This window comes from Synchiropus splendidus, chromosome 17 (genome assembly GCF_027744825.2).
Source record: "Synchiropus splendidus isolate RoL2022-P1 chromosome 17, RoL_Sspl_1.0, whole genome shotgun sequence".
NCBI classification, from domain to species: domain Eukaryota; kingdom Metazoa; phylum Chordata; class Actinopteri; order Syngnathiformes; family Callionymidae; genus Synchiropus; species Synchiropus splendidus.
Genome location: NC_071350.1, coordinates 17,073,304 through 17,096,148, shown reverse-complemented (window position 1 = coordinate 17,096,148; position 22,845 = coordinate 17,073,304). Strand labels below are relative to the sequence as shown.

At 46.6% G+C, this 22,845-nt stretch overlaps 2 protein-coding genes across 10 annotated transcripts in view; one reads left to right on the top strand and one right to left on the bottom strand.

Annotated features, from left to right (window-relative positions):
- The first annotated feature begins 227 nt into the window (after positions 1-227).
- Positions 228-3,522, top strand: skp1 (S-phase kinase-associated protein 1). 2 transcript variants are annotated; one of them, XM_053846706.1, is made up of 6 exons: positions 228-396; positions 994-1,093; positions 1,163-1,236; positions 1,961-2,104; positions 2,843-2,983; positions 3,056-3,522. In XM_053846706.1, the coding sequence occupies exons 2-6, from the start codon at positions 997-999 to the stop codon at positions 3,089-3,091; spliced, it is 492 nt and encodes a 163-aa protein (XP_053702681.1). In that variant the 5' UTR covers positions 228-396; positions 994-996; the 3' UTR covers positions 3,092-3,522. The 2 variants fall into 2 exon arrangements, with proteins under 2 accessions (XP_053702681.1, XP_053702682.1); XM_053846707.1 differs by having other exon boundaries at positions 991-1,093.
- The window catches only part of tcf7 (transcription factor 7), a 41,496-nt gene continuing 21,643 nt past the window's right edge, over positions 2,993-22,845 (bottom strand). Inside the window, exons 4-12 of one of the 8 annotated variants that reach the window (XM_053846687.1) lie at positions 18,181-18,307; positions 13,001-13,088; positions 9,614-9,733; positions 9,373-9,535; positions 9,179-9,286; positions 8,217-8,264; positions 6,944-6,992; positions 5,615-5,687; positions 2,993-4,757 (exon numbers count right to left, since the gene is read on the bottom strand). In XM_053846687.1, coding sequence (XP_053702662.1) covers positions 4,493-4,757; positions 5,615-5,687; positions 6,944-6,992; positions 8,217-8,264; positions 9,179-9,286; positions 9,373-9,535; positions 9,614-9,733; positions 13,001-13,088; positions 18,181-18,307 — 1,041 coding nt within the window. In that variant the 3' untranslated portion in view covers positions 2,993-4,492. Of the gene's footprint in view, positions 4,782-5,614; positions 5,688-6,943; positions 6,993-8,216; positions 8,265-9,178; positions 9,287-9,372; positions 9,536-9,613; positions 9,734-13,000; positions 13,089-18,180; positions 18,308-22,845 lie in introns of all 8 variants that reach the window. The other 7 variants (XM_053846689.1, XM_053846688.1, XM_053846690.1 and 4 more) reach the window with 7 other exon arrangements.

Below are 22,845 nucleotides of genomic sequence, written 5' to 3'. Positions count from 1 at the left end.
AGGTAAAGTGTAATTATACAGTTGTTATTGTCAATATCACTTCGACTGGCAATGAATAGTGGCTTGGTACAAATGTGACTCTTGTTTACCAGTGGGATCATTTGGAAAACACAGGAAATGAGTCGCGTTCGATGAGCGTTTTCCCATCGGTTTCCACATGAATGTCAGGCCTCTCTGACGCAACAAGGTCTTGCTTTCGTCCAGACAGTGACGAGAGCGTCGCACCTGGACGCACTGGCGGAGCCGCGCGCGTGAGTCGATAAGAAGCGGCGAGGCTCCTCCCTCCAGCGGTGACAAAGCCACTCTTCAGGCGGCACGTTCACCCACTGAGCTGCTCGCGACAGCTGCGCTCCCGCGATACACCTTCTCCGCTCCAGTGAAACGAGTCGTAAAACGGTTCGTATCTGGTGATATCGCTCTTCTTTATCGCGCCGCGTTTGTTGTCGGGGCTGGAATCGAGGTGAAATCTGCTCCGCTGTTGATCTGCTGCTCGCGCGGGCCTAGCTAGCGCACGCATGCTAATGCTAGCTCGCTGCTACACCAAACAGATGCGCGTGTTTTCACTCTTTCAACCCACAAAACACGCTCGTATCTAAACCCAAACACCGCAAGTCACGCACCTGACTCTGTCTAGGTTGTTGTTTTGCGGTGGTAGCTCGCAGAACAGGCTCAGGATGTGTCGTTAGCGGAGTTGGAGCTAAATGCTAACATAACGATGCACTCGCCAAATGTTTCAACTTTCAGTCGTTCTGTCTCCGGTAATCGCTGTTTTTTTTTTTATTGTGTTGTGGAGGGAACCGATTAAAAGATCCGGATGTCTGCAGCGTTTGAACGACAAAGTGATTGACAGCTGTTTCTGTCGTTATTATTATTGTTGTTTTTTGTTGTTTACTTATTTATTATTATGATGTTTTGTTCATTATTGCGCGTCGTCCCTTTCTCGCTGAGCTCGGCACTGAAGCCGATTCTGACCTGGATGTTGTTTGTCAGCAGGCGATGCCCACAATTAAACTACAGAGCTCCGATGGAGAAATCTTCGAGGTGGATGTTGAGATCGCCAAGCAGTCGGTGACCATCAAAACCATGTTGGAAGGTGAGTAGACGTGAGGGAACGTTGAGGCTTGGCCTGCTTCCGTCACCGACCCTCCCGTCCTCTGAGCAGATCTGGGGATGGACGACGAGGGAGACGACGACCCTGTTCCCCTGCCCAACGTCAACGCAGCCATTCTCAAGAAGGTAGGTAGAAGTTCATTGTCGGGTTTGTTGTTGACACGAGCGTGTGAAAGACTCATGCTCCGAGCTTTGAGCTGGGGAGTCCAGTTATGGAAGTCGGAAAAGAAGGTGGATATACGCCACAGAAACACACATTCACTGAGTCTGAGTTTTTCTGAGGGTGTTTTTGTTATCGTTTGAAAACCTGTTGACGTTCAGCGGCGCCATCTTGCTGAGGATTCTCCCACCTTCCGGCTTGAAAAATGGGGACAGGGACATAAGACCCCGCACTTGCTTTTGTTTCCCTTTGATTTAAGGAAATATTCCAATTCAAGACCGTATTTTTTAAATTACAAGCTTAAATGCGAGCAAATTTTGAGTGGATTTTGGTGGATCTGACAGCTTCTCAGGGTTTCCGCCTGGAGACAGTAGCTTAGCCCCTCCCACCTGTTTCTTTTCAGCACCTGAGATTTCAAGCTTCTCAATCTGTCACTGCTTGATTTATTTGTGCCTCTGTGTCGCCACCTAGTGTAGCGCATCACAAACAGACAGGAAGTGGAGACTGCAGTGTGTCACGTTTGGTTGAGAACTCTTCTCGTGGTCTGTTCTTGTGCACAGACTTTACGGCTGGTTCCTTCAGAACGATAAACTTTTGCAGCATTTTAACGTAATAACTGTGAAGGCGCAGCGGCTCTTGTTTGTTTCCGTGTTCTTCTTGTCGCGACGTCTCACTCCCGTTTCCCCTCAGGTGATCCAGTGGTGCACTCACCACAAGGACGATCCTCCTCCACCTGAGGACGACGAGAACAAGGAGAAGAGGACAGACGACATTCCTGTGTGGGACCAGGAGTTCCTGAAAGTGGACCAGGGCACCCTGTTCGAGCTCATCCTGGTAGCTACGTCCCTCGCTTGTCACGTCCGTGTGATCAGATATTCACCTGGACATCTGACAAACCATGTCGGATTCGGAACGTTCTCTCAGGTTTCAGATGAATTTCAGTGGAAGAGACTGTGAGGAGCTAGTTGAGGATTGTTTTTAAAAATCCTCGCGAGGAGATGCCGCTCATGTCCAGAGATGATTCCGTCAAAACAGGGTTGATTAGCGAGCCTTGTTGCCTAGCAACAGCAGAGGAGGCCGTAGCGGGGGGAGTTGGAAAAATGAGAGCCACGATCGTGTAACATGTGAGGACCTCCTCAGCCGGCGGAGGTTAGGCAATAGGCGCTGCTGCAGCACACGCGCGCCAGAGACTGAAACCAGAGACCGTTTCCAGCGGAAAGCTGAGTGTTGTTGATGCTGCTGTGTGGTGGAGGAGAGGTGATGTCATCTCACTGTGTGAAGAGGTTACACACAGCTAGCATGTGCAGTCGTGTCTTCATTTCCTGAGGCCATTAGAGGGCGCTCTTGGTTTATAACTTATGTGAGGTTTCATTGAAATGGTTGAAGTCTGAACATTCTACAGCAGACAGTGCCACCTGGTGGCCTCTGAAAATCGGGACACTGTTTCATGAAACCTCATCAAACCATCATTAGTGCAAGTAAAAGTGCAATAAGACTCTTAAAAAATAAAAAATAAGTGTATTGATGAGAGGTTTTGCAGCAAAGCACCACTGACATCACATTTTGTTTCAGGCTGCCAACTACCTGGACATCAAAGGACTGCTAGACGTCACCTGCAAGACGGTGGCCAACATGATCAAAGGCAAAACCCCTGAGGAGATCAGAAAAACCTTCAACATCAAAAACGACTTCACAGAGGAAGAGGAGGCCCAGGTACACGTGCGCCCCGTATCGCTGGAGGTTCAGTCCTGAAGACGCACCCTGACTGTTGTCTCCCTCCCGCAGGTACGCAAAGAGAACCAGTGGTGCGAAGAGAAGTAGAGGCTGCCCACACTGACCCCGCTCAAGCGACGGCGCCGAGACTGCTGCACTGGTGTTGTTCATACTTGTTAATATTTAGTATCTTTAGACGCCCTCCTCTCCTCGCTAGCATGACCCTTTTAACTGGCCTGTGTGGCGCTCTTATTTAAATAAACCTGGTTTCCACACAAACCCGTGTCGTGAATGAACGTCTGGCTTTCATGGCACCCGGTTCTGTCGACCCTTTCCTTGCTTTCCTTTTGAGATTGGACCCACAAAAATGTCACGCGGCTTCTGACGGGTTAATAGTTTCTGCTCATTTAACTTTTTTTTTTTTTTAAACTTGGTGTTGATTCCTCGTTCATGTTGTACTGAATCAGGAAGTGTTGCACACAAACTGTTGACTTTTAAGATGATAAACTGAAGGAGTAAATAAAGTCTATAAAAGCTTCTTCTGTGACGCTGGTTCATGACTGGGCAAAACTTGTCAGTAGGTGGCGCACCTTTGGAAACTGAAGCCTTGATCAGGCATCATGAAACAAAATCCCAATTTTCATAGGCCACTAGAGGGCGTTCTTTGTTTCGACATGCTGTGAGACGTCAATTGTTCTAGTCCACACACTATACAGCTGACAGTGCCATCTGGTGGCCCCAGACTGTCCCATCACTAGCAACTCTAGCCGCAAATAACGTTCATCATAACCAAAAATCTGCGACTTTAAACAGCCTCAACAGGATATTTAAACAATTTATTACAAACAAAAACAAGAAATACAACAGTTGAGATGTAAAAAAAAAAAAGGAACTGGACCAAGCCAAGCTAGCACAATAGTACCATCAGCTGGCGAGTTGCTGTACAAAATATTTGGCGCATCGAAACAAGTTAAAAAAACACGATGGAACATGCAGTGAACATGTGAACGACAGGAATCCACAAATGTAAAAACGCGACGTCGTATTGCTCTATGAATATCTGAATCATTTTTCTTGATTTTCTTTTTTACACAAACATATAAAGGTTGAACAGAATCCTGACATTTATATAAAAAAAAAAACAAAAAACTTTACAACACATTTGGTCTCAGTTTAGTTTACAGAGCTGCAAAAAGGTTCAGTCAAACACTGGGGAATCAAAATAACCATAAAACCCCTCGTCTTTTCTCCAGCAACGGAAGAGTTGGAAATGTTGGTTCAGCAGGAGGCGCCGAAGTGCCAGAACGTTGTGAGGATCGGGACGCGGTGCGCGGTCGACTGTCCCCCCCGAGTTTTTTGTAACGCAAAGGTTTAAAAAAAACGATTTTGATTGTCGTGAGTTTCACAGTTAAAAACGCTTTAAAAATCAACTGGAAAAAGTCCCGGCTTGGACGTGACGTCCATGAAGGTGAGAGAAGTCGGTCCCGGCGACAGAGGAGAGGGGCGGGGTCACTGAGTCTCCATCAGAACTTTGAGCGACAGTCCGGCAGTTTTGGCGGCGGATAACGCCGCCGTGGAGTTGTGCGTCTGCTTCCCTGTCAGTTCACGGTGTGTGTGAGAGTGTGGCGGCGAGCGTTTGGACGGGGGGGAGGCGGGCTGCTGGTGATGTCGCGAGGGGGGAGGAGACGGGGGAGAGTCTATAGCACTTAGATCTGAAGAAGCTGGACTGAGGCAGCCTCCTCCTTGAAGGTAGCGAATGCACTTCTTTTTCCTCCTGAGGACAGTCAGAGAGAGTTATCTGTGAATAAAGTGTGGATGGTAGACGTCAGCAGGAGAGATGACACAAACGGCAACAAACACACAACATGGACACGATGGCTTTCAGGACAGACGGATGATCTGAGCTTCTAGAGAAGGACGGACACCGCGGCGACACAAGCCGCAACTCATGATCTGCGGTCGGTTTACACTACTCGCCAAGTCAAAACATTTTACGAAAAAACACCTGAACGAGAAACTATTTAATTCTCACTTCTTTTCCGCACTCAGTAACTACTACGTACAAAGCATCGTACATCAATGCGACTACTGAAAAGTCAAGTCGGGCGCACAGGAAGTTAAATGCTTTCACGTGGGGTTCCTCAAGGCTCAACGTTTGTTCCTTTTTTTTCTCCTTCTTGTAACTTGAGGTCGCACAAATCGTTCACGGACGAAGCGCCACAAGATCGGAAGGTGATTGAGTCTGAGTCAGTGGGCGGAGCCACAAACGGCATCATGGCACGGAGCAACTAAATCCAAGCACAAGTTTGTGAACAGATCCCGAGTGCGGGATGTTCTTTTGAGGTTTTAATTTTTTGGCATTAGCCCGACTCTTTCGGTTAAAAATGTCGAAAAAGTTGAAGCGGCGCGGCATGATTCGTCGAATGACCACATCAAATTCGAAGTGAGAGACGGAGGTAAAAGATGAGCCGTGCAGGGAGGAGGACGTGACCAGGGAGGAGTCAGTGGTGACTCGAGTCCCCTCAGTCGCTGAGTTAGTGACAGAGCGAGCACCAGGATGAGCGGGATGAGGAGGCACAGATGGTGACGATGGAGGGGCAGAGCGGATGGTGGTGGACGTGGGCTACACACCTGCAGGGACCACACCAGTCCGTCTGTTGGTTGAGACCGAAGCGAGCTCGGCATTTCTTAGGAGAACCCGGGTCTGAGCCGCATGCAGGAAAGGAGAAGAAGTTCAGACGGAAGAGAAGAAGGCGGAAACTTGGAGCTGCACCTCAGATCAGACCTCGTGCAGAGTTAGTGCAGGGCTTCCCGAAAATACAGGTGTGAGTAGATTAGTGGGGAGCGAGGGTTTTATTTATGTGGCTACATCAGCGAGCACCAGAGGGCGCCAGGAAGAGCGCTGCTGATTCAAATCTTCAGATGAATCGGCTCACTTGGTTCTCAGCAGGAATCGCTCCCCTGTGACTCGACGCACTCACCAGGAAGTGCTTAGGAGTCAGAGTTTACAAAGTGAATCCTCTGACTCCATAATCATGACTCTTAAATAAGTTCAGAAAAAAAAACGTCGACGTATAATGCTTCATCAATTGGAAAATAGTAGCTGGAGAAGCAGGAAGTAGCTCAAGTTTGAGCATAGCTTGTTGCTAGCGCACGACATGAGTGGGTCAGTAGCCAGCAAACGATAAAATTCACAATAAAATAATTGTTAAAATTATTCATGTGGGTTGGTGGGAAGCTGAGGATGTAGTTTGAATCTAGAGTTCAACGTGGTGTTCCTCAAGGTGCTACAGTAAGCCCACCACTTTTTTTTTTTTTTTTTTTTTAAATGATGGTGACTTGCGCTCTGACGCCTTATTTGCAGATGAAGCCTCTCAAGATCTTAAGCCTAAATACGAACAAAAAAAGTCACACAAAACACTGTAAAATATCGTAAAATGCTCGAGGCAGAAACAGGAAGGAGTTAAAGCTTGTACCTAGCTTGATGCTAATGATAAGGATCTACAGTGAACTGTTTCAACGGCTCAATGTCTACGTGGGGTTTTTTATCATGACTTGGGCTCACACAAATCGATGGCCAAAGCATCACAAGATCACAATGTGGCCTCAAGATTTTGAGTCCCATCTTAAAATACTTGCAGCGGAAATGGGAAGCAGTTTAAGCTAGTACGTAGCCAGATGCTAGTGCGCGTAATGAGTCGCAAATTTCGCAACAAAACATTTCCCTTCTTTTAGTTTAACCTGAGCGAGTCTGTGTGAGGCCTGGCAGCAGCGCTACACTGAGTCTCTGATCGATGACAGGAGTAGCTTTTTAAAGTATAACTTAAGTTTTAATATCTAGATTTTCTGTTTAAGATTAGTTTATTTTACGCAAACATTTGAGGGGCGTGTCCAGGAATTTATAGAGCTATACTTTATAAATAAAAGCACTAGATTTGTATTAATTTCTTAAGTCTTCACCTGTGTTGGAGTCCTGCTGCTTCTCTCGTTTCCTCCTCTTCTTCTTGCCCTGCACAAAAACAAACACGCGTTTTAATGGAAACTTTCATTCACACGTGTTTCATCACAACTCGGGAGCCGATCCGAACTGTCAGACTCGTCGGTTGGTTTCTTCCTGACCAAACTTTCAGATCTCCTCACGACGGGCAGGATGACTGACACGATAAGCGCATTTGAAAGCAGCAAAACCAAAGCAAGGAAAGGAAGGGAAACCATCCGGTTGCCTTCGGACATGCAGAACTGAATGCATCGCTGCTGAAGTAGACCAGTCTGCGCTGGTGGTTTCTGAGTGAGACGGAGGATGCGGTGGCACCAAGCGACCGCCCACGCGCCGGAGGTGCCGACGCGGTTTCCAAAAGTGACCCAGACTGCACTCGTGGGCGAGGAGGAGCTCCAATATCGTCCGACAAGATGGAACATGAGCGTGTTCGTAAGCACACACGCCATTATTCCAATGTTGCAGCCCTTAGATAAACGTCTTCTTCTACCCTCCATTAGCATAGCAGGAACTTAAAAGGTTTACGACTCATTTTAAACACCCAACATGGAAGCATCAAACGACATATTAGAATTTAACAGAACAGTATGTGTCAAACGCCAGGCCGCGGGGCCATTTCTGGCCCGCCAAATCATTTCATGGGGCCCCACCGAGGTTTTAATCGGCCAGTCATTTGAAGTGGCAGAAAACTAGACCTCTGGAGGATGTCTACGTCGTGTTCCAGTTAGAAAGAAATTTTGGATATTTGATATTTTGAGGGGAAACCAGAGAAGCCACTGGACCAGATGCAAACTCAAGCCACCAATGAAAGCATACCACCTTTTACATTGTCTTCAACATTGGCCTCTGACGTCCAGAAAACACACGAGCAGCACATGCTAGCAATGATCATGATGGTGCCGTGACACGTCACAGGTCTCATGAAGCAGTGTCCTTATTTCCAGAGGCCACCAGACGGCGCTGTCTGCCCTCATCTAACACAACTGGGCGGAGAACGTGCCAGCGCAGTCAGCCATGCAGCCCGGCTCTGTTAGTCAGCAGGTCGGGCAGATTTATACCTCTGTGTGACGCGCGGTCGTCACCACGGAAACGTGCTTCCGTCACTGACCAGCGGTCGTGTGGCGTTTGTGCGGCTCGGGTCAGTCAGAAACATGCAAACGTGGTACCCACAATCCCTCTCATGCAGCTCGGCTTCCCACCACAGAGGCATGAATCCACCATAAGATGAGTCCCTACCCAATCGGCTTTATTCTTTTCCCCTGCGACCCCGCTAAGGCCCGCCTCCTGAAAGAGTTCAACAGCAGACTGACAAGTCAGAGGCACAGAGCAGCCCACACACATCAGAGCACCAGCGCTCGGACCGGGACCCCACAGAGGCTCTCTGAGTGGGGAGCCTCTGAGTCAGCTCGGACACCGTGTGACGTGTGTGTGTGTGTGTGTGTGTCTAACACACAACAGTGCACACAAACTCACACACACCATGGACGTGACGGAGGTTACTTTCTCATGCACCGACGTCCCTCACGTGACCAAAGTCTCTCAATCGCTCGTGAGGACAGCACAACAAAGATCAGGAAATAACACACTTTGACATGTTGAGTCAACAGACACTTGTTCATGGAAGTTTATGATTCACGCATCATGTGCAAATCAACAGCAAGCAATTTGTAGTTAAATAAGTAAAATATTAATGCTAAAAGCTAGTTTAAAGAAGTTTAAATACTTTTTAGTTTAAATTTGATTGAATCATTATTGCAATTTATTCACTGCATTTATTTCATTTCCCTTTCATGCACCATTTATGTATAATCATTGATTTACATTATTATATTTACAATATGTATAATATTGAAGCATTTTTAAAATACCCATTTCTCCTAAATACATATGACTTTTTGCCGTGGTGACAAAACAAAACAAAACAAAAAACTAAAGCCTTTAAAATATTAGTATTATGTATTTATTTTGACTACTCGATTTATGGCCATCTATTAATCAAAACAATAAAAGCAAAGAAGAACTAGTGGCTAACTGTTAGCATCAGATGGCTCACCATGAAATTCGAAATCAAATTTGAAATACCCTTGTTAAAAATACATTCCGCAGCCAGAGGTTTTGATTTAGATATTACATTTCGCAGCACTATGTACAGGTGCTGGTGTCTGCGTGAGCATGTGAGCGAGCGGGACGGTGCTTACGTAGTTGTCTCTGGCAGACCAGGTGGGGTAGAGCTGCATGTGGAGCTGTCTCTCCTTCCTGGCCAGCTCGTAGTACTTGGCCTGCTCCTCTCGGGTCAGCGCGTGCCACTGCAGACACGCAGGGGAGAGTCAGCGCCAAACACTCGGGGGCGAGGGGCGCGCCCCCCCCATCTCAGTCACGTGGCGTTTCTCACCCTCCGTCCCAGGATCTGGTTGATGGCGGCGCTCTCCTTTAACGTGCACTCTGCGATGACCTTTGCCCTCATCTCCTTCATGTAGAGCATGAAGGCGTTCAGCGGTTTCTTGATGACCGGCTTCTTGGGCTCCTTCTCGCGCTTGACCTCCACCTGCTGCTTCCTGAAGCCCAACAGGACGAGACACTGTGTTTCCACTGCGACCGGAGAGAGCCGCACCGCGTCACACGGGGACACTCACCCGTACATGCCTCTGTCATACTGGTCGTGCTCGTGTTTGCCCGTGGGCGGGACGATGGCCGGGTGTGGGATCCCCGTGGGGTGCATGCCGGACGGACCCAGCATGAGGGAGTGGGAGAACCTGCAAGACAAGAGGTCGCCATTACGGTGTCAACTTCATGAGAGCAGAGAGCGCTGAAGCAAGAAGCAGCTGAACGGGAAGCTTCGAAGCCGCGCGTGAACTGGCGCTGCAATCCTACCATTAGACCTGTCCATCACCTGTCATGTCTTATTGTTTATTGTTGTCCATTTTTATTTCATTTATTTACTAATATGTTTTGGTCATTATTGCACTTTCCTGGTTGGTGGGATCCTCACTGACCTGATTCTGAGAAACGTGCCAAGTTCTTTATGTCGCCACTAGAGGGCGGAAGTGCGTCAGAAACAGCTGCACAACTAAGGGCTACACATAGAATTAAAGCAGAATTAAACATGATTCATTCACACGTGCATGGATCGCAAAAAAAAAAGAATCCTTAAATAATGATTTTTTTAAATTTAAATCGAACTAAATATCCATGCAAGTCTGACACAAACCATTTTAATCTTCCTGAAACGGAATTGCAAGCAACAGAGCAACAAAATCTAATGCACAAAAAACGCTGCTTTTTGCGTTGAATTTTCAAAAACGAGTGGGATGTGAGGTGAGACTAGTTTTGATCATAGTAAAGACACCAAAACTAAAGGCATTTTAATGTCCTCAGATGTTTATATGACAGAAGTGAGGTCAGCTGAGGTGTAGTTGCCCGTCTGCAGTGGTCAGTAGCTGTCTATCTTGAAGAGAGCCGAGGGCTGAATGAGCAGAGCTGCGACAAAACGGAGGCAACACTGGTTCAACAGACATGACTTGAACAGGGCAGCGAGTCGGGTCACATGAAGCGGGCACACTTGTGAAGCAGAAGCCCGAAGCGCCTGGGCCGGGCCGGTCCGGTTCAGTCCGAGTGGCCGGCGCTGGTACCTGGAGTAGGAGGCGGCGCCGGAGAGGTTGCCGGAGTAGGACTGCCTGAAGGCGCAGGAGGACAGGGCAGGGTAGACGGACTGACTCTGCCTGCCGCAGCCACCCGGGGAGGAACAACAGCAACAACTTCACTGGGGTGAGCTGCTCACAGGCGCGTTCGCGCACTCACAAGTCTCATAACAACAGAACCGCCCCCTAGTGGCGACTCTGGGTTACTGCAGGAGCGCAAACTCACCGGGGGAAAGGTGGAGGGTGGGGACGACACCTCAACAGGAGCCTTTGATGTACAAGAAAAACCACACGTTGACCCCCCTGAGAGCCAACTACCTGATCCCCGACACTCTCCGCTTCGCACACTTCCTTATCTCTCCTCCACCTCCAATCACAAACACGTTTCACGTAAAGCTCACGTTACTCCTTCAGCTCGGAGAGGAACAAAAGAGCTGAGCCAGAGGGCACAGCACTCCAACCAAGCTCCACTATCGAGCACAACTGAGGCATCAAACTTTGTATGACTGAATCATGAAAAGAGTATCCCTTTACATATACATTATATTTAAAATAGTCACGAATTGAATCTAATATACTTCTATTAAAATATTTAAAAGTATGTCTAACTATTTATACATTCAGGTTTAGTTCAGAAAAATAATTCAGACCTATTTACATCAAATCATTTGCTAATGTCAGGCATCAATGACAGCTTTTTCAACCAGCTCCTTGGTGAATTCATGTCACCTAACTTTTGTGTGTTGAAAACCACCTGGGTCTGAATGTTCTCGGTGTAAAAAACCTCACTCTGAGGGGTCAGCAGGAGGCGCTCTCAACTGCAAGATGAAGCCAAGCGCCTCCGCATCGTGCTCGCAGAGGCTGCCCTCTAGTGGACAGCAAACCGACGGGAAACGGCTAAGACTTCGTGTGGACCTCAGGGGCCTCCATCCTGGATTAGATGGGAGGGAATACAGTGACCACAACACGGATGAGGAAACAGCACAAACTTTGCTTTGGGGTCCGGAGGGCCAGCTTCTTCTAAATGTCACATGTTTGATGGTCCTTCGTCCTCGGGCGATATTCCACTCTGAGATTAGCCGGCAGCTTTATCAACAACACTTGACTCCAGTATTATGACGGCTAATCTCCTCTAACCCCGATGATCTGCTTGTTCGGGCCCCTTGTAATGTGAGGGATTAGTTAAATGTCACTTCTGTTTTGCGTCGACATCCACAAAGCTCTTCCTCCACTCGTCCTCCGAGTGGACCAGCTCTTAAGACTTGTTTGGACGGATTGTTTTTAAACCTGATGGCGCGGTGCTGCAGTGGTTTGTGCTGCAGCTTGAGGAGCACTTCCACTGAGTGGACTCTGATTTCCTCCCACAGATGAGGAACTCAAACTTGAAGCGTTAGTGGGTGAGCAAGCGGGATGGACTGTCCCGGGGGACCCCTGTGTCTCGCCCCAAGTAGCTGGGACAGACACGTCCTCGATGACAGATTCACCCACTCAACTGAACCATCATCAGCTCCTTATTTGTTGCATTAAACCTCCAATTTTAATGACAAAAGCTAAAATAAAAACAGAACTGAATTATTAATTGATAGAGAGCACACTTGCGACATAAGTACGTGAAAATCTTTTTGTCCAAATATCTGGACAATTGTCATTTTAACTGAAAAAAAAGTTGATTTCTCTGTGTACGTCAATTTCAATCTTAAAAAGTGAAGAAAAATCAAAATTTAATTTATTTTTGTGACGAATAAAAGTTTAATAAAAGTTCTCTTGACAAATCCTGATGGTTAATATTAATAAATCAGTCTCATTTTTCTGCATTTTCAACATCTTTTCTTAAATAATAATTGATATAAATAAACAATTCTTTCAAGCATAACTGTCTGATTTACGGTATTTTTGGAGACTAAACGGATTAAATGTTACATGATATATTCAAGTTGTTATGTGTATATGTAATATACAGCATTATGATGCACTTAAAATAACAAAAAATGAATACATAATTATGAAATAAACTGTATCATCCTCACTGGATGTACATAAAAAGACTAAAAAAAAAAAATCACCTTGTAATTTCATCTTAAGTCTCCAGCTCTGTTCAACCACTTCTTCACTTAAAATAATATTTTTCTCAATAATGATTTTATTTTCTTCAACTGAGTTTTGCACTGGTCTTTTGTAACCAGCTGTGTCGCCTAACTTGCGTCCAAAATGTATAAGCTGCAGTTGTGCACATTCCTCTGGTTTTTACCCCAGAGGTCAAAGGTTAAAGAGCAACTCATGAACTCAGAAGATCAAAGACTGGGGTTTCCATGACGACCGGACCATGAAGCGAAGCTCATTTGTGATGACCAGTGTTTGGTGTAGGGTTTGTGAGGGACTCACCAGCTCATGGAGGGAGTGATCTGGCTCATGCTGCCTGGAGGGAGGGAGTAGTAGCCCGAGAGCTCCTGGGACTGGTGCCTGTGAACGCCTGCAGGGCACAGAAACACAACTTCAACTGGCGATAAAGCCTCAGCAGGTCAGTGGCCCTCTGGTCGGCAGCGCAGCGTTGGGAGTCAAGAGCGCCATTAGCAGCCCGGGAACCTGGAATTAGGGCTGACACAGATGAAGCCACTCACACTCCCATCCTGGGTGTGTTTCCTGGAGCCGCCATGTGACTCCCACACACACACACACACACACACACACACACACACACACGTGCGACCAGACGACAAGAAAAACACACCGAATCAAACTCGATTCCCAATGGAGCAGGGACGGGCAGACGTCACGTCTGGTCGTCGTCACACAGTAACTATCCAGACTCGCTGGGCCTTTGTTCCCTTCAAAGGAAGTCATTTGTCAGCAGGCAGCACCTAGCACTTAGCGCGGCCCGGCTGCTAACCTGTGTTTGCGGCAGAGGAATGCGCTGGATGACTGTAATTTGGCCGCGGCTCCGGGCCTGTTCGGGACCCCGAGCCGCAATAAATCTGGACGACAGGAATGTGACCGAGTCAGATGACCTGTCTCACCACACCGGTCGCGGCTTTCATCAGCGTTAACCCCGCCCTTTTTTTCCCTTTACTTCCTCCTCAACTCATCTTTTCTTGCTCGTATCAACTCTTCTTTGTCTCTCGCAGTAACTTGCCTGGAGGACATCAGAGTGGAAGTATGACCCCAGAACTGATGCTAGGTCTTCCAGATCAGTGATTCTTAAACATAGGGTCGAGGCCCATGGTAGGGCCGCCAGCGCCTCCTAGACGGCCAGTAGAACTTTTTTGTCTTTCTCTGGGCTGTGAGATGCTCAGTTTTAATACACTTACCACATGTGGTGGCAGTAGTGTGTCATCGACTTGTGATAGTTACCAACTGTGAAGTTGTTAAAAAGAAAAAATGATAAAGAAAGTGATAGCGCCCCCAACAGTATAAAGTGTTCACCTGCTTGGAGCAGTTTTTAAAATTAATTTTATGACGATACTTTCAATTACACTTATCTTTAGAGTTTATTTATGAAAAAGAAAATCTGTTTTGATATTTCAATGTTTTATTGTATTTATTTTATTCAGAATTTTATTCATGACGCACAGTTTTTTCAATTTTCTCAACAGTTTGCATCAAGGGTATTTTTTATTTTACTTCTTTTGTCTTTAGTAAATGTGATGAACATGACAAACATGAACTTGCAGCTGCTTCTGCTGCTTGTTGGACTTTTCGATGACAAATATCTTCGCTGTTCATTTCACAAGGTTTTGGTTTGTTTACATGTCTGGTTATTGGACATCAATGAAATCAGTAACTATTCCTTGTTCTGGAAAAGGTGGGCCCTGAGATCAGAAAGGTTAAGAACCCCTGCTCTAGATGTTAGAATATTTTCTAAGGAAGAAGGAGCAGCTCTACATTTTAGCCATTGCTACATCTCATGAAACATCACCAAACTTCAAATAGGAGTTGCTTTACAGCAACACAACGGTCAAGCAATAAAAACGACGCAGCAGTGAGGCTTTTTATTGGTACAGAATGCACCAAAAGAACGTCTTTAATAGTGTTCAGGTCGTATGGCCTCACTAAGAATATCGCCGGCGTCTGTTGGGAAACCAGATGGGGAAAATTCGCTTCAGTAATGGGGCTGTTGTCTTTGGAATGTCCCTCTTAAAGGGACCGACTAATAGCTACGAGCGCAACCATCTCTCCACATCAGCGGCTCCAGACGGCACTTCAAAGACGGAGGTGAGTCAAAGCGGCACAGCTGAGCTCAGTATCGGAACGCGTGCGAACCGAGGCCGGAGAGTAGAAATTTGTGCCGCGTGAAAACGTGTTGTGGTGTTTACAACCACTGAGAGTGAAAGTGCTGTGTCGTCTGCAGATGAGTGGAGGACAGTTGAGGGGGAGGGGGTGGAGCTGGAAGTAAGAGTTTAGTTACAGTAAAGAGCGAGGAGAGATTTGACTCGACGGCAGCAGCAGCTCGCTGTTCAGGTTCTTACTGTACAAATGTACAGAGTGTGTAAATCACAAGTCACGAAGGTCTGTTCTGTAAAATGAACCGCAAACTTGAAGAAATGATTCCAACCAGCGAGTGATGGAGCGGTTGCTAATAATAACTATGGACGGTTCAACCCAGTGAAATGAGGAAAGAATTTCCCAGGAGGTCACAGGGACTTTCTTCATCAGCAACAAGGTCGCAGTGGCAGCAGAAGGAGTGAAGAAGCCCAGATGTCCTACACCGTGAACCAACCGAGACACGTCTGCAGTGAATCCTGGGTCAGTCCTGGGGCCCCCACCTAATCCACGACGGTGGTCCAGGAGACATCTAGACAAGGTTTCAACAAGCTTGTCTTCATAGAGACGAGAGAGAGGTTCTACGTTGAGGGTGTCTAAGCTCTTCAGTCAGCTCTTCAGTTGAAAGGTGGCAGCTGCGTGGAGACGACCAGGGTCACGCAGACATTGGACCAGGTTTCCACCGAACTGGTAAAGCAGTCAACTAACTCCTGCGCCACGATTTCGCGGCACTACTGTAGCGCCTGGCACCTTGCCACAGCAGACACAGGACTGCAACACGGCATAACAGTTGGGCATTAAAGGGAACAATAAAACATCTTTGCGGGAACAGCGAGTGTGTGCGTCAAGGACGCCAGTGTTACTGGACCAGAGTTCTGGAAGGGTCCGACATCAGGTGAAGTTTGGAGTCCCAGACTTGGACTGTCTGTCTCACCCATGTCACGCATGCTTGCTCCACATTTCCTCGCTGTCTGTGGCGTCCAGCATCATGTGACGGCTTGTGGCCGGTGCCGCAGCCAGCGCCGTCATGTCAGTGCTTCGGAGGAAAATGTGATTCAAAGTCTACAGTGTTTTACTTTGGAAATTCGATGGATTCTCTTTGTGTTTTTTGCTACATTCATTTAGCGCAGCGCAATGGCATTTCTGCAACATGGCGGAGACACTCTCAGTGACCACAGCTGAAGCAGATCAGCCGTGACGTCATGTGACACCAGAGGTCAGATTAATTCAGAAGAAGCAGATGATTCTCCCAAGAAAAGAAATGGACGGATAAAAAGCAATACCAGTTATGAAAGCAATTGGAGCAAAGTAGCGCGACTCAAAATTCAAAAGTTTCGTTTTTGACTACTCAAAGTTAACCGAGCTTCAAAAACAATACAAATCATAGTGTTCCACTTTCTCGGGTGTTTTTAAAGCCAGAGACATGAGCAGGACGGTTTCAAATATTACATAAAAGAGGCTTTCACTGTGAAAAAAAAGTGCTTTGTAAAAGCCATTCCAGTCACCATGGAAACAAACATCCACGTCGCCATTATAAATCTCTGATTTTACTTGTGCTGCAGCATCAATGATGTGAAGCAGGGATTAGAGCCCACAGATTATGCACCTCCACAGTCATGTTTGGGTCTAATTTTAGACGTGGGATGAGGAAATGCTCATCCTTGAAAGCAGAAATGGTCTCGCTTGAACATCGCTTAATAGCGGAGTCTGACGGTGACACAAAACCTGGGGAGGAGGCGTTGACAGGATCAGCTATTTGCTGGTGAAAAGAACAAACCGCAGATGACCGTGCCGCTACATGTTTCCGATGTAGAATAGCCAGGAAGTGACATCATGGATGTGGCGAAAAGAGGTGGTGAGAGATGGGCTGAGTGAGGTGAGGTGCTGTCTGGATCCACGTTTGTGTGAGAGTTGGACACGGAAGCCAGGTGTGTGTGTGTGTGTGTGTGTGTGCGTCCAAACAGGTGGTTAAGTCTGTCATTAAGTGCTGAGTCACTCCGTCAGACATGAGCACACACACACACGCGCACACACACACATGAACAAGGGCCGTGTTTGTAGTCGCCGGGGATTTCCAGACTGAGCTACGAAATTCGCCCGAGGTCTTGAATATCAAATCACAGCCTTTGAGCCCGTAACTTTTTCACACCGCGTTCGCACTCCGGCGGATTTTAACACACGCTTATTAGCATCTTTACTCGTCTCACCCTGGAGTGGCGGAGTCGCGGCTACCGCTCAGATGTTTCCACACTGTAGATTTAATCCCACTGCGATCCGCATTTCCAATATTCTGGGGTCAAATCTTTCACGAGGATCAGGCAAAAACGAAACAAACAGTGCGTGTTTGTACGTTCAGCGCCGGCTAAACAGAACCGTGTGTGCGCTGCTGATAGTTTTGTGCGATTGTCAAGCTAATTGTTTCCATCTTGCGCGCGAGTGTGTGTGGCTGGCCGTCCCTTCAGAGGAGCCGACCACTTCAGAGCGGTTGTGGCACCGCCGGAGGGGGACGGAGCCGGCGCTGCCACTTCATACGCTGCAGTGCGTGCAAGGGTGAGTATGGTGGGGTGAACGGAGCATGTGTGCGCACACAAAAAAACACCGACTCGGTGGTGATTCGCCAAGAAGTTCAGTGACGGTCAACATGGAGTCCATCATCTACACTCGCGGTGCGGTTCTGACATGATTCATTTTGGATTTTTCCTTTAGAAAAAAAGGAACTTTTTGAGGGGCCACAAATGTTACGGAATTTATTTGAGTGCAGATAGTGAAGACTGTGAGGAAAAGAAACAGGAAGTGTGTTCGTATCTAAATATATTTTACAAACTATGATTCAAAATATTAGCCTTCAGTTTACAGATTATGAAAATATAAACAAACTCAAGGTCACGCCAAGGTCACGGGTCTCAAGCAAAAGCATTCAATTTGATCTTGGCTCGATACATAATGCAGGCGACCCTTGCGTGACTCATCACTGTCACATATTTCTGAGAGTGATTTTTCTTTTTTTGACTATTTTTGACTCATTGTTTTTTGGCTTAATCTCTTTGAATGTGTTTGTGAATACTTGGACCACAAAAAAACCACAGGTAAAACCATGCAAACTACTTAAGAACACTGGTTATTAGATGCAGTTTCCCTCCCCAAATTTTCATCTCTGCACTGCTTTGGTATCAGAGGCAGGACTCGTGACAAGGCTCGGTACTCATGTCATACTTCCACGTTTCCAGAGTACCAGTATCTGAGGCTACCAGATCATACAGGCGAGGACGGGAACCCACTGGACGATGGCGGTGCGAAGCTCTCACCTGTCTTCTGGCTCATGTCTGTGGGCAGGTGCGGCGGGCTGGGGCTGAAGTGCTCGTTGCTGTAGGGCAGGAGGGAGGTCAGCGGGTGCATCCCGTGAGACTGCTGGACCACCGACACCTTGTTCGACTGTTGAACACAAACAAAAGGAGCCGGCGTTAACTTCGGTCCGCATCAGACCGGGGAGGCGGGGAAGTGGAGCAAAACAAATATTGAAACTTCTTATTTGATTCGTAAGAACACGTGTCGGAAAAAGTAATTTATCAAAAGAAAACCATAACGGACTCATCTTAATAAGTGTAAGTTAATATGACTTAAATATTGACTCACAGTCCGTCTCAACCTGCCGCTTCACGCTGGCCCTCGAGGTTTACTTAACAAAAGAGCCGTCAAGTTTGTTTAAAAACTGTCAAAAGGCGAAATCCTATGTGCGTTTGATATGTGGAGGCCTGACAGACTCCCAGAGTTATCATCACCAGTTGCTCGCTAAAGTTGCAGACCTCAAAAGTAAGAAGGCTTTTTACGGCTCGATAATGTTTCATGACGGACGGACTGTGCGCCTCAGCATCTCCAGTGTGTGTGTGCTTCAGATCAGCACTACAGAGGGAAAGATCTTGCGCTCCTTTCCAGGGCCTCCTGCTGCGTTACAAAGTGAATACCTTATCACTAAAAGGCAGAGCTTCCACACGCTCCACTCCACATTAACACGCATACAAACACACTTTCCACAGCTTCTTTTCTATCTGGCAACATCTGTAACTCTCACCGGACACACGCTGGAGCGTGCGCTCCTCAGCTCGCGGCTCCAGATCAAGCTTGCTTTGAATGTTTAGACACATGAAGACAAAACAGTGGCTGGAGGGGGTCGGGGGTGCAGTGGAGGTGATGAAGAGGGAATACAGGAGCAGGGAGGCATTTGAGGTTCAGCTCTTCTGCTCTCACCCTCGAAGTTGGACTTAAATTATCCACATCATGAGTTGAGATTCGGGCTTATAATAACTCACATTTGTGGCTTGTCAGAGGGGTGGAAAAAAAGTAATACAATATTGAATTTTCTTAGGATCATTTTAGTACATTGCCAAGTGAAAAAGAAACTTGATGCGTATAACGTTTTCAAGTATGTGTGTAACACTGAATGGGACTTAAATAAAACAACATTTTTAAATGTGTCCTTTAAGTTGGGAATAACACAATATTAATAATAAACAATATTTTTGTATCGGAAAGCGTATTGTATGGTGAGCTTCTCGCGAACTGGAGGGACACCCTGGACACATACAGACAGTCAAACACACACAATTTAGAGTCATCAATTAACCTGAGTGTTTTTGCTCTGTGGGAGGAAACCAGAGTGCCACACAACTTCACTTGGGAATCAAAATGGGGAGCCTTAGATCCCTCTTAAGACCATCACTTTAAAGTGATTTAACAAGGGGAAAAAGAAATATTAACAGGCTTTAACTCCCATTAAACTTCAGCTCTGGTTACAGTCACATCTGCTTCTGAGATGTTTGCGACTCATCGGCAATAACTCGTAAGATCACTTCCATTTTCCAAGTGACGCTCTTGACGGAGCTCCATCCCCCTGCACAAACAAACATCTGCGACCAGCCACTGGAAGTCTTCAAACGTATCGGCGGCGGCGGCTCGGTTACACACGCAGAGGTTCGCCGCCGTCGCTCTGCTGCAACATTATCGCCACAAAAATCGTCCATTTACGTTTCCTCTCTTCCTCTGGGTCATTAGCCGACCTTGAAGTGGCTTTTGCTGCTGCCTTTTTTTTCTCCAAGCGCACAGTCAGGGAGGCTGACTGAGAGCACTCATTTAACCCATAATTATCAGGCTCTCTGTATTTAAAAAAAAAATCCCCCACTCCTCTCCCGCACCACACACACACTCACACACACACATAATTACCTGCGCTCACACCGACAAGTGCGTGCATGCCCACACACACACACAGGACCAAATGACACCGACTGTGGAACGGGTCAATCAGATGCATGTCGCTCAGTAACTCAGTAGAAGATGAAGTCGTAAGAGCACGCGTCTGGAGAAACGTCTTCCCTCACCCTCTCATTCAGCCAAACTTTGCCATTCACCCTGTGATTCAGGAAGTTGTTTACATTTCTCAACTCAACTCATCCTCAACTCAGTCTGCAGGCTTCCCTCCATGTCCAGTAGAATATCGCAATACGCTGAAATTCACCAGTCGGTGGAGTTCATCGAGTCATGACGATGCAAACTTTCGCGACTTCTATTCCAAGATATCAATATTACGAACTCAGGCGGTGTGAGGTGTTGATGTGTTCATAAGGTGGCAGATTGTGTTCTGTCAGGTTTATTTTGGGGTTAAATTGTGGATTCGAGACGCGGTGAGTTTGAACGACAGAGTGCCCTTAAGTTTCGTATTAGCCAACAAAAAGGGTGCCGGAGATGCTGCGCTGAAATTTTCAAAAAGACAAAAATCCGTGAATATTTCTTTCCTCCGGTAAAACCCCATCACGGCAGGGAGCAGTAATATAGCAATATAACAGCCGCACATATGAGTTTTCGTGACTACAGCCATCGCCATCATGGCCTAAACAGAACCACCATCGCTAACATCATCCTTGTGACTCCCCGGCAAAGTAGATGAAAGTTGTTATGGGTTTAGTCAAAAAAAAAAAAAGACGCCCAACATTGACATATATCGTGCAACGTACAAAATGTGGTGCACGCTTGATGTTCCCAACTTACTTGTTAAACTTATTTAAGTATCATTCAGAGCTATATTTGCACGCAAACCAAACGGGGGTTTTTGACTCCAATAAATTTGGGGTGGTCCGACCTCTTCCGATATCCGATACTGCAGCCTTGTGCATCGGTCGACACCGATCCGATATCTTCTAGTTGTTACTCAAAAAGCTGTTTAATGTTTAGTGAAGTTATAGATGGAAACTGCTTAATACTGCCACATAAAAACACCAAATTAAAGACGGTTTTGTTCAACTGCTTTGGCTTTGAAAACGTAAAGCCTTTAACTGCATAAATAACAGTGTGACATGGCAAAAATATAGAAAAAATGAAACAATCAAAACAAAATACTAGGCTATGCATCTTCTTTGACGCACCATCGTAAAATCAAAGCAACGCTACGGCATGTCATGCAAAGTGAGATTAAGGATATTTGGGATTATAGATGGGATCAGACAGGTTGGTGAGAAAATCGGACCCCGATCCAATTGGTCAATGGTATTTTTTCGGAGAGGATCGGACCTACTACCGATCCAAGCCGAAAATATACCATTAACTAGAAATAACAGCTCAGGTAAGAATCAAAATGGTCCGATATTGCGACCCTCAGTGCGAAAAAACTGTCCCACTAAATGGAAGGATAAGGCTAACAGCGCCTACCAGGATGAGTGCTACAACTCCCGCACCAATCTGATGCCGAACACCCACTGAATAACAAATCTTCTGCTTGTTGATGACATCAAAAGATGCAATTACTTCAAAGATGCGATTACTTTCAAAATTCCAATTAGATATCAACACCTTTTGAAGTGAAACGGTGAACCTGCGTCCCTCTGTAGTCCAATTTCCCCCTCAAAGGCCTTTGATTTCTCAACATATTGTCGACGCCTTTTATCTCCCGTTGAACAGAAATCTACTGCCCACCACAAGAGTTAATGGGATCTCAAACATCGCTTGTTTGTATTGACCCCCCACCTGAACCCGGACGCCAAATCACACGATCCCAAATAGCGAGTGGCTGCACACAAAACAGGGCTTTAGCGGACCTCGCGCCCAGCTAATATATTCTTTAGTTTTTAGATGAGGCGGTGAATAGATTTGCCTCTTTTAATTTGCGAAGCGGAAATTGAAGCGCTTCGGCTTTTGTTCTCCTCGTGCTCAAGTGCTTTTTGAAACAAAATGTCTTTAATCTTACATTTCACAGGGATGGCACAGGAGAAACACACACCTTGTTCTGTGGCACCGCACGGAACCTGACAAAGAGCGGACGATAACAGGGTCCCACTGACCTCGAGTCATCACCAAGGTTCACTAATATTCAAGAGACGTGTTTGTAATGAAGCAGCCCACGTCACACAGCAACAGACTAAAATGAGTGAGACCTGAGAATCCCCCAAACCACTTGATCCCACGGGAAACTCGTGTTGGAATGCAAAGATTAGATCAGACTGGAATTAGTTTGAACCTGTCGAGATTATTGCATTTGAATACCTGACGTCGATTTGTTTTTTAAACCTCAGTTTAAGAGAGGAATGAAACCTGTCCAGCGTGTCGCGGCGGTGACCCGCTCGGTCCCTCCTCATGACCCCCCACAGCCTGTCCCACCCCGGTATCAGTCATCTGGAAGTCATTGCCATGTTCAGAGGCAGGAGCCCTAAATGAGAGCCTCTTAGCGGGCTTTGATCTTGCCCAAACTTTAGTCTATGTTTAAAAAAAAAAGGGCAAAAAAACACCCCCTAACAAGCACGCCCACTCCTCAATTACACACACAAATGTTCATGGATGTATGCGAGGACACACCCGGCGACGTGCGTTCCGATGAACACACACAGACACAGACACACACACACCACCCGAGCATCTGGACTAGAGTGATGATACCCTCTTTGCTAACAGATGTGTAGCCCAATTCTGTAAATCTTTCTATCAAT

Bases quoted from the DNA above. Each gene is read 5' to 3' on its own strand.
- skp1 (XM_053846706.1), top strand. From the start codon at position 997: ATGCCCACAATTAAACTACAGAGCTCCGATGGAGAAATCTTCGAGGTG. The intron at 1,094-1,162 runs GTGAGTAGACGT...TCCTCTGAGCAG, and splicing joins CATCAAAACCATGTTGGAAG to ATCTGGGGATGGACGACGAG. The intron at 2,984-3,055 runs GTACACGTGCGC...TCCCTCCCGCAG, and splicing joins CAGAGGAAGAGGAGGCCCAG to GTACGCAAAGAGAACCAGTG.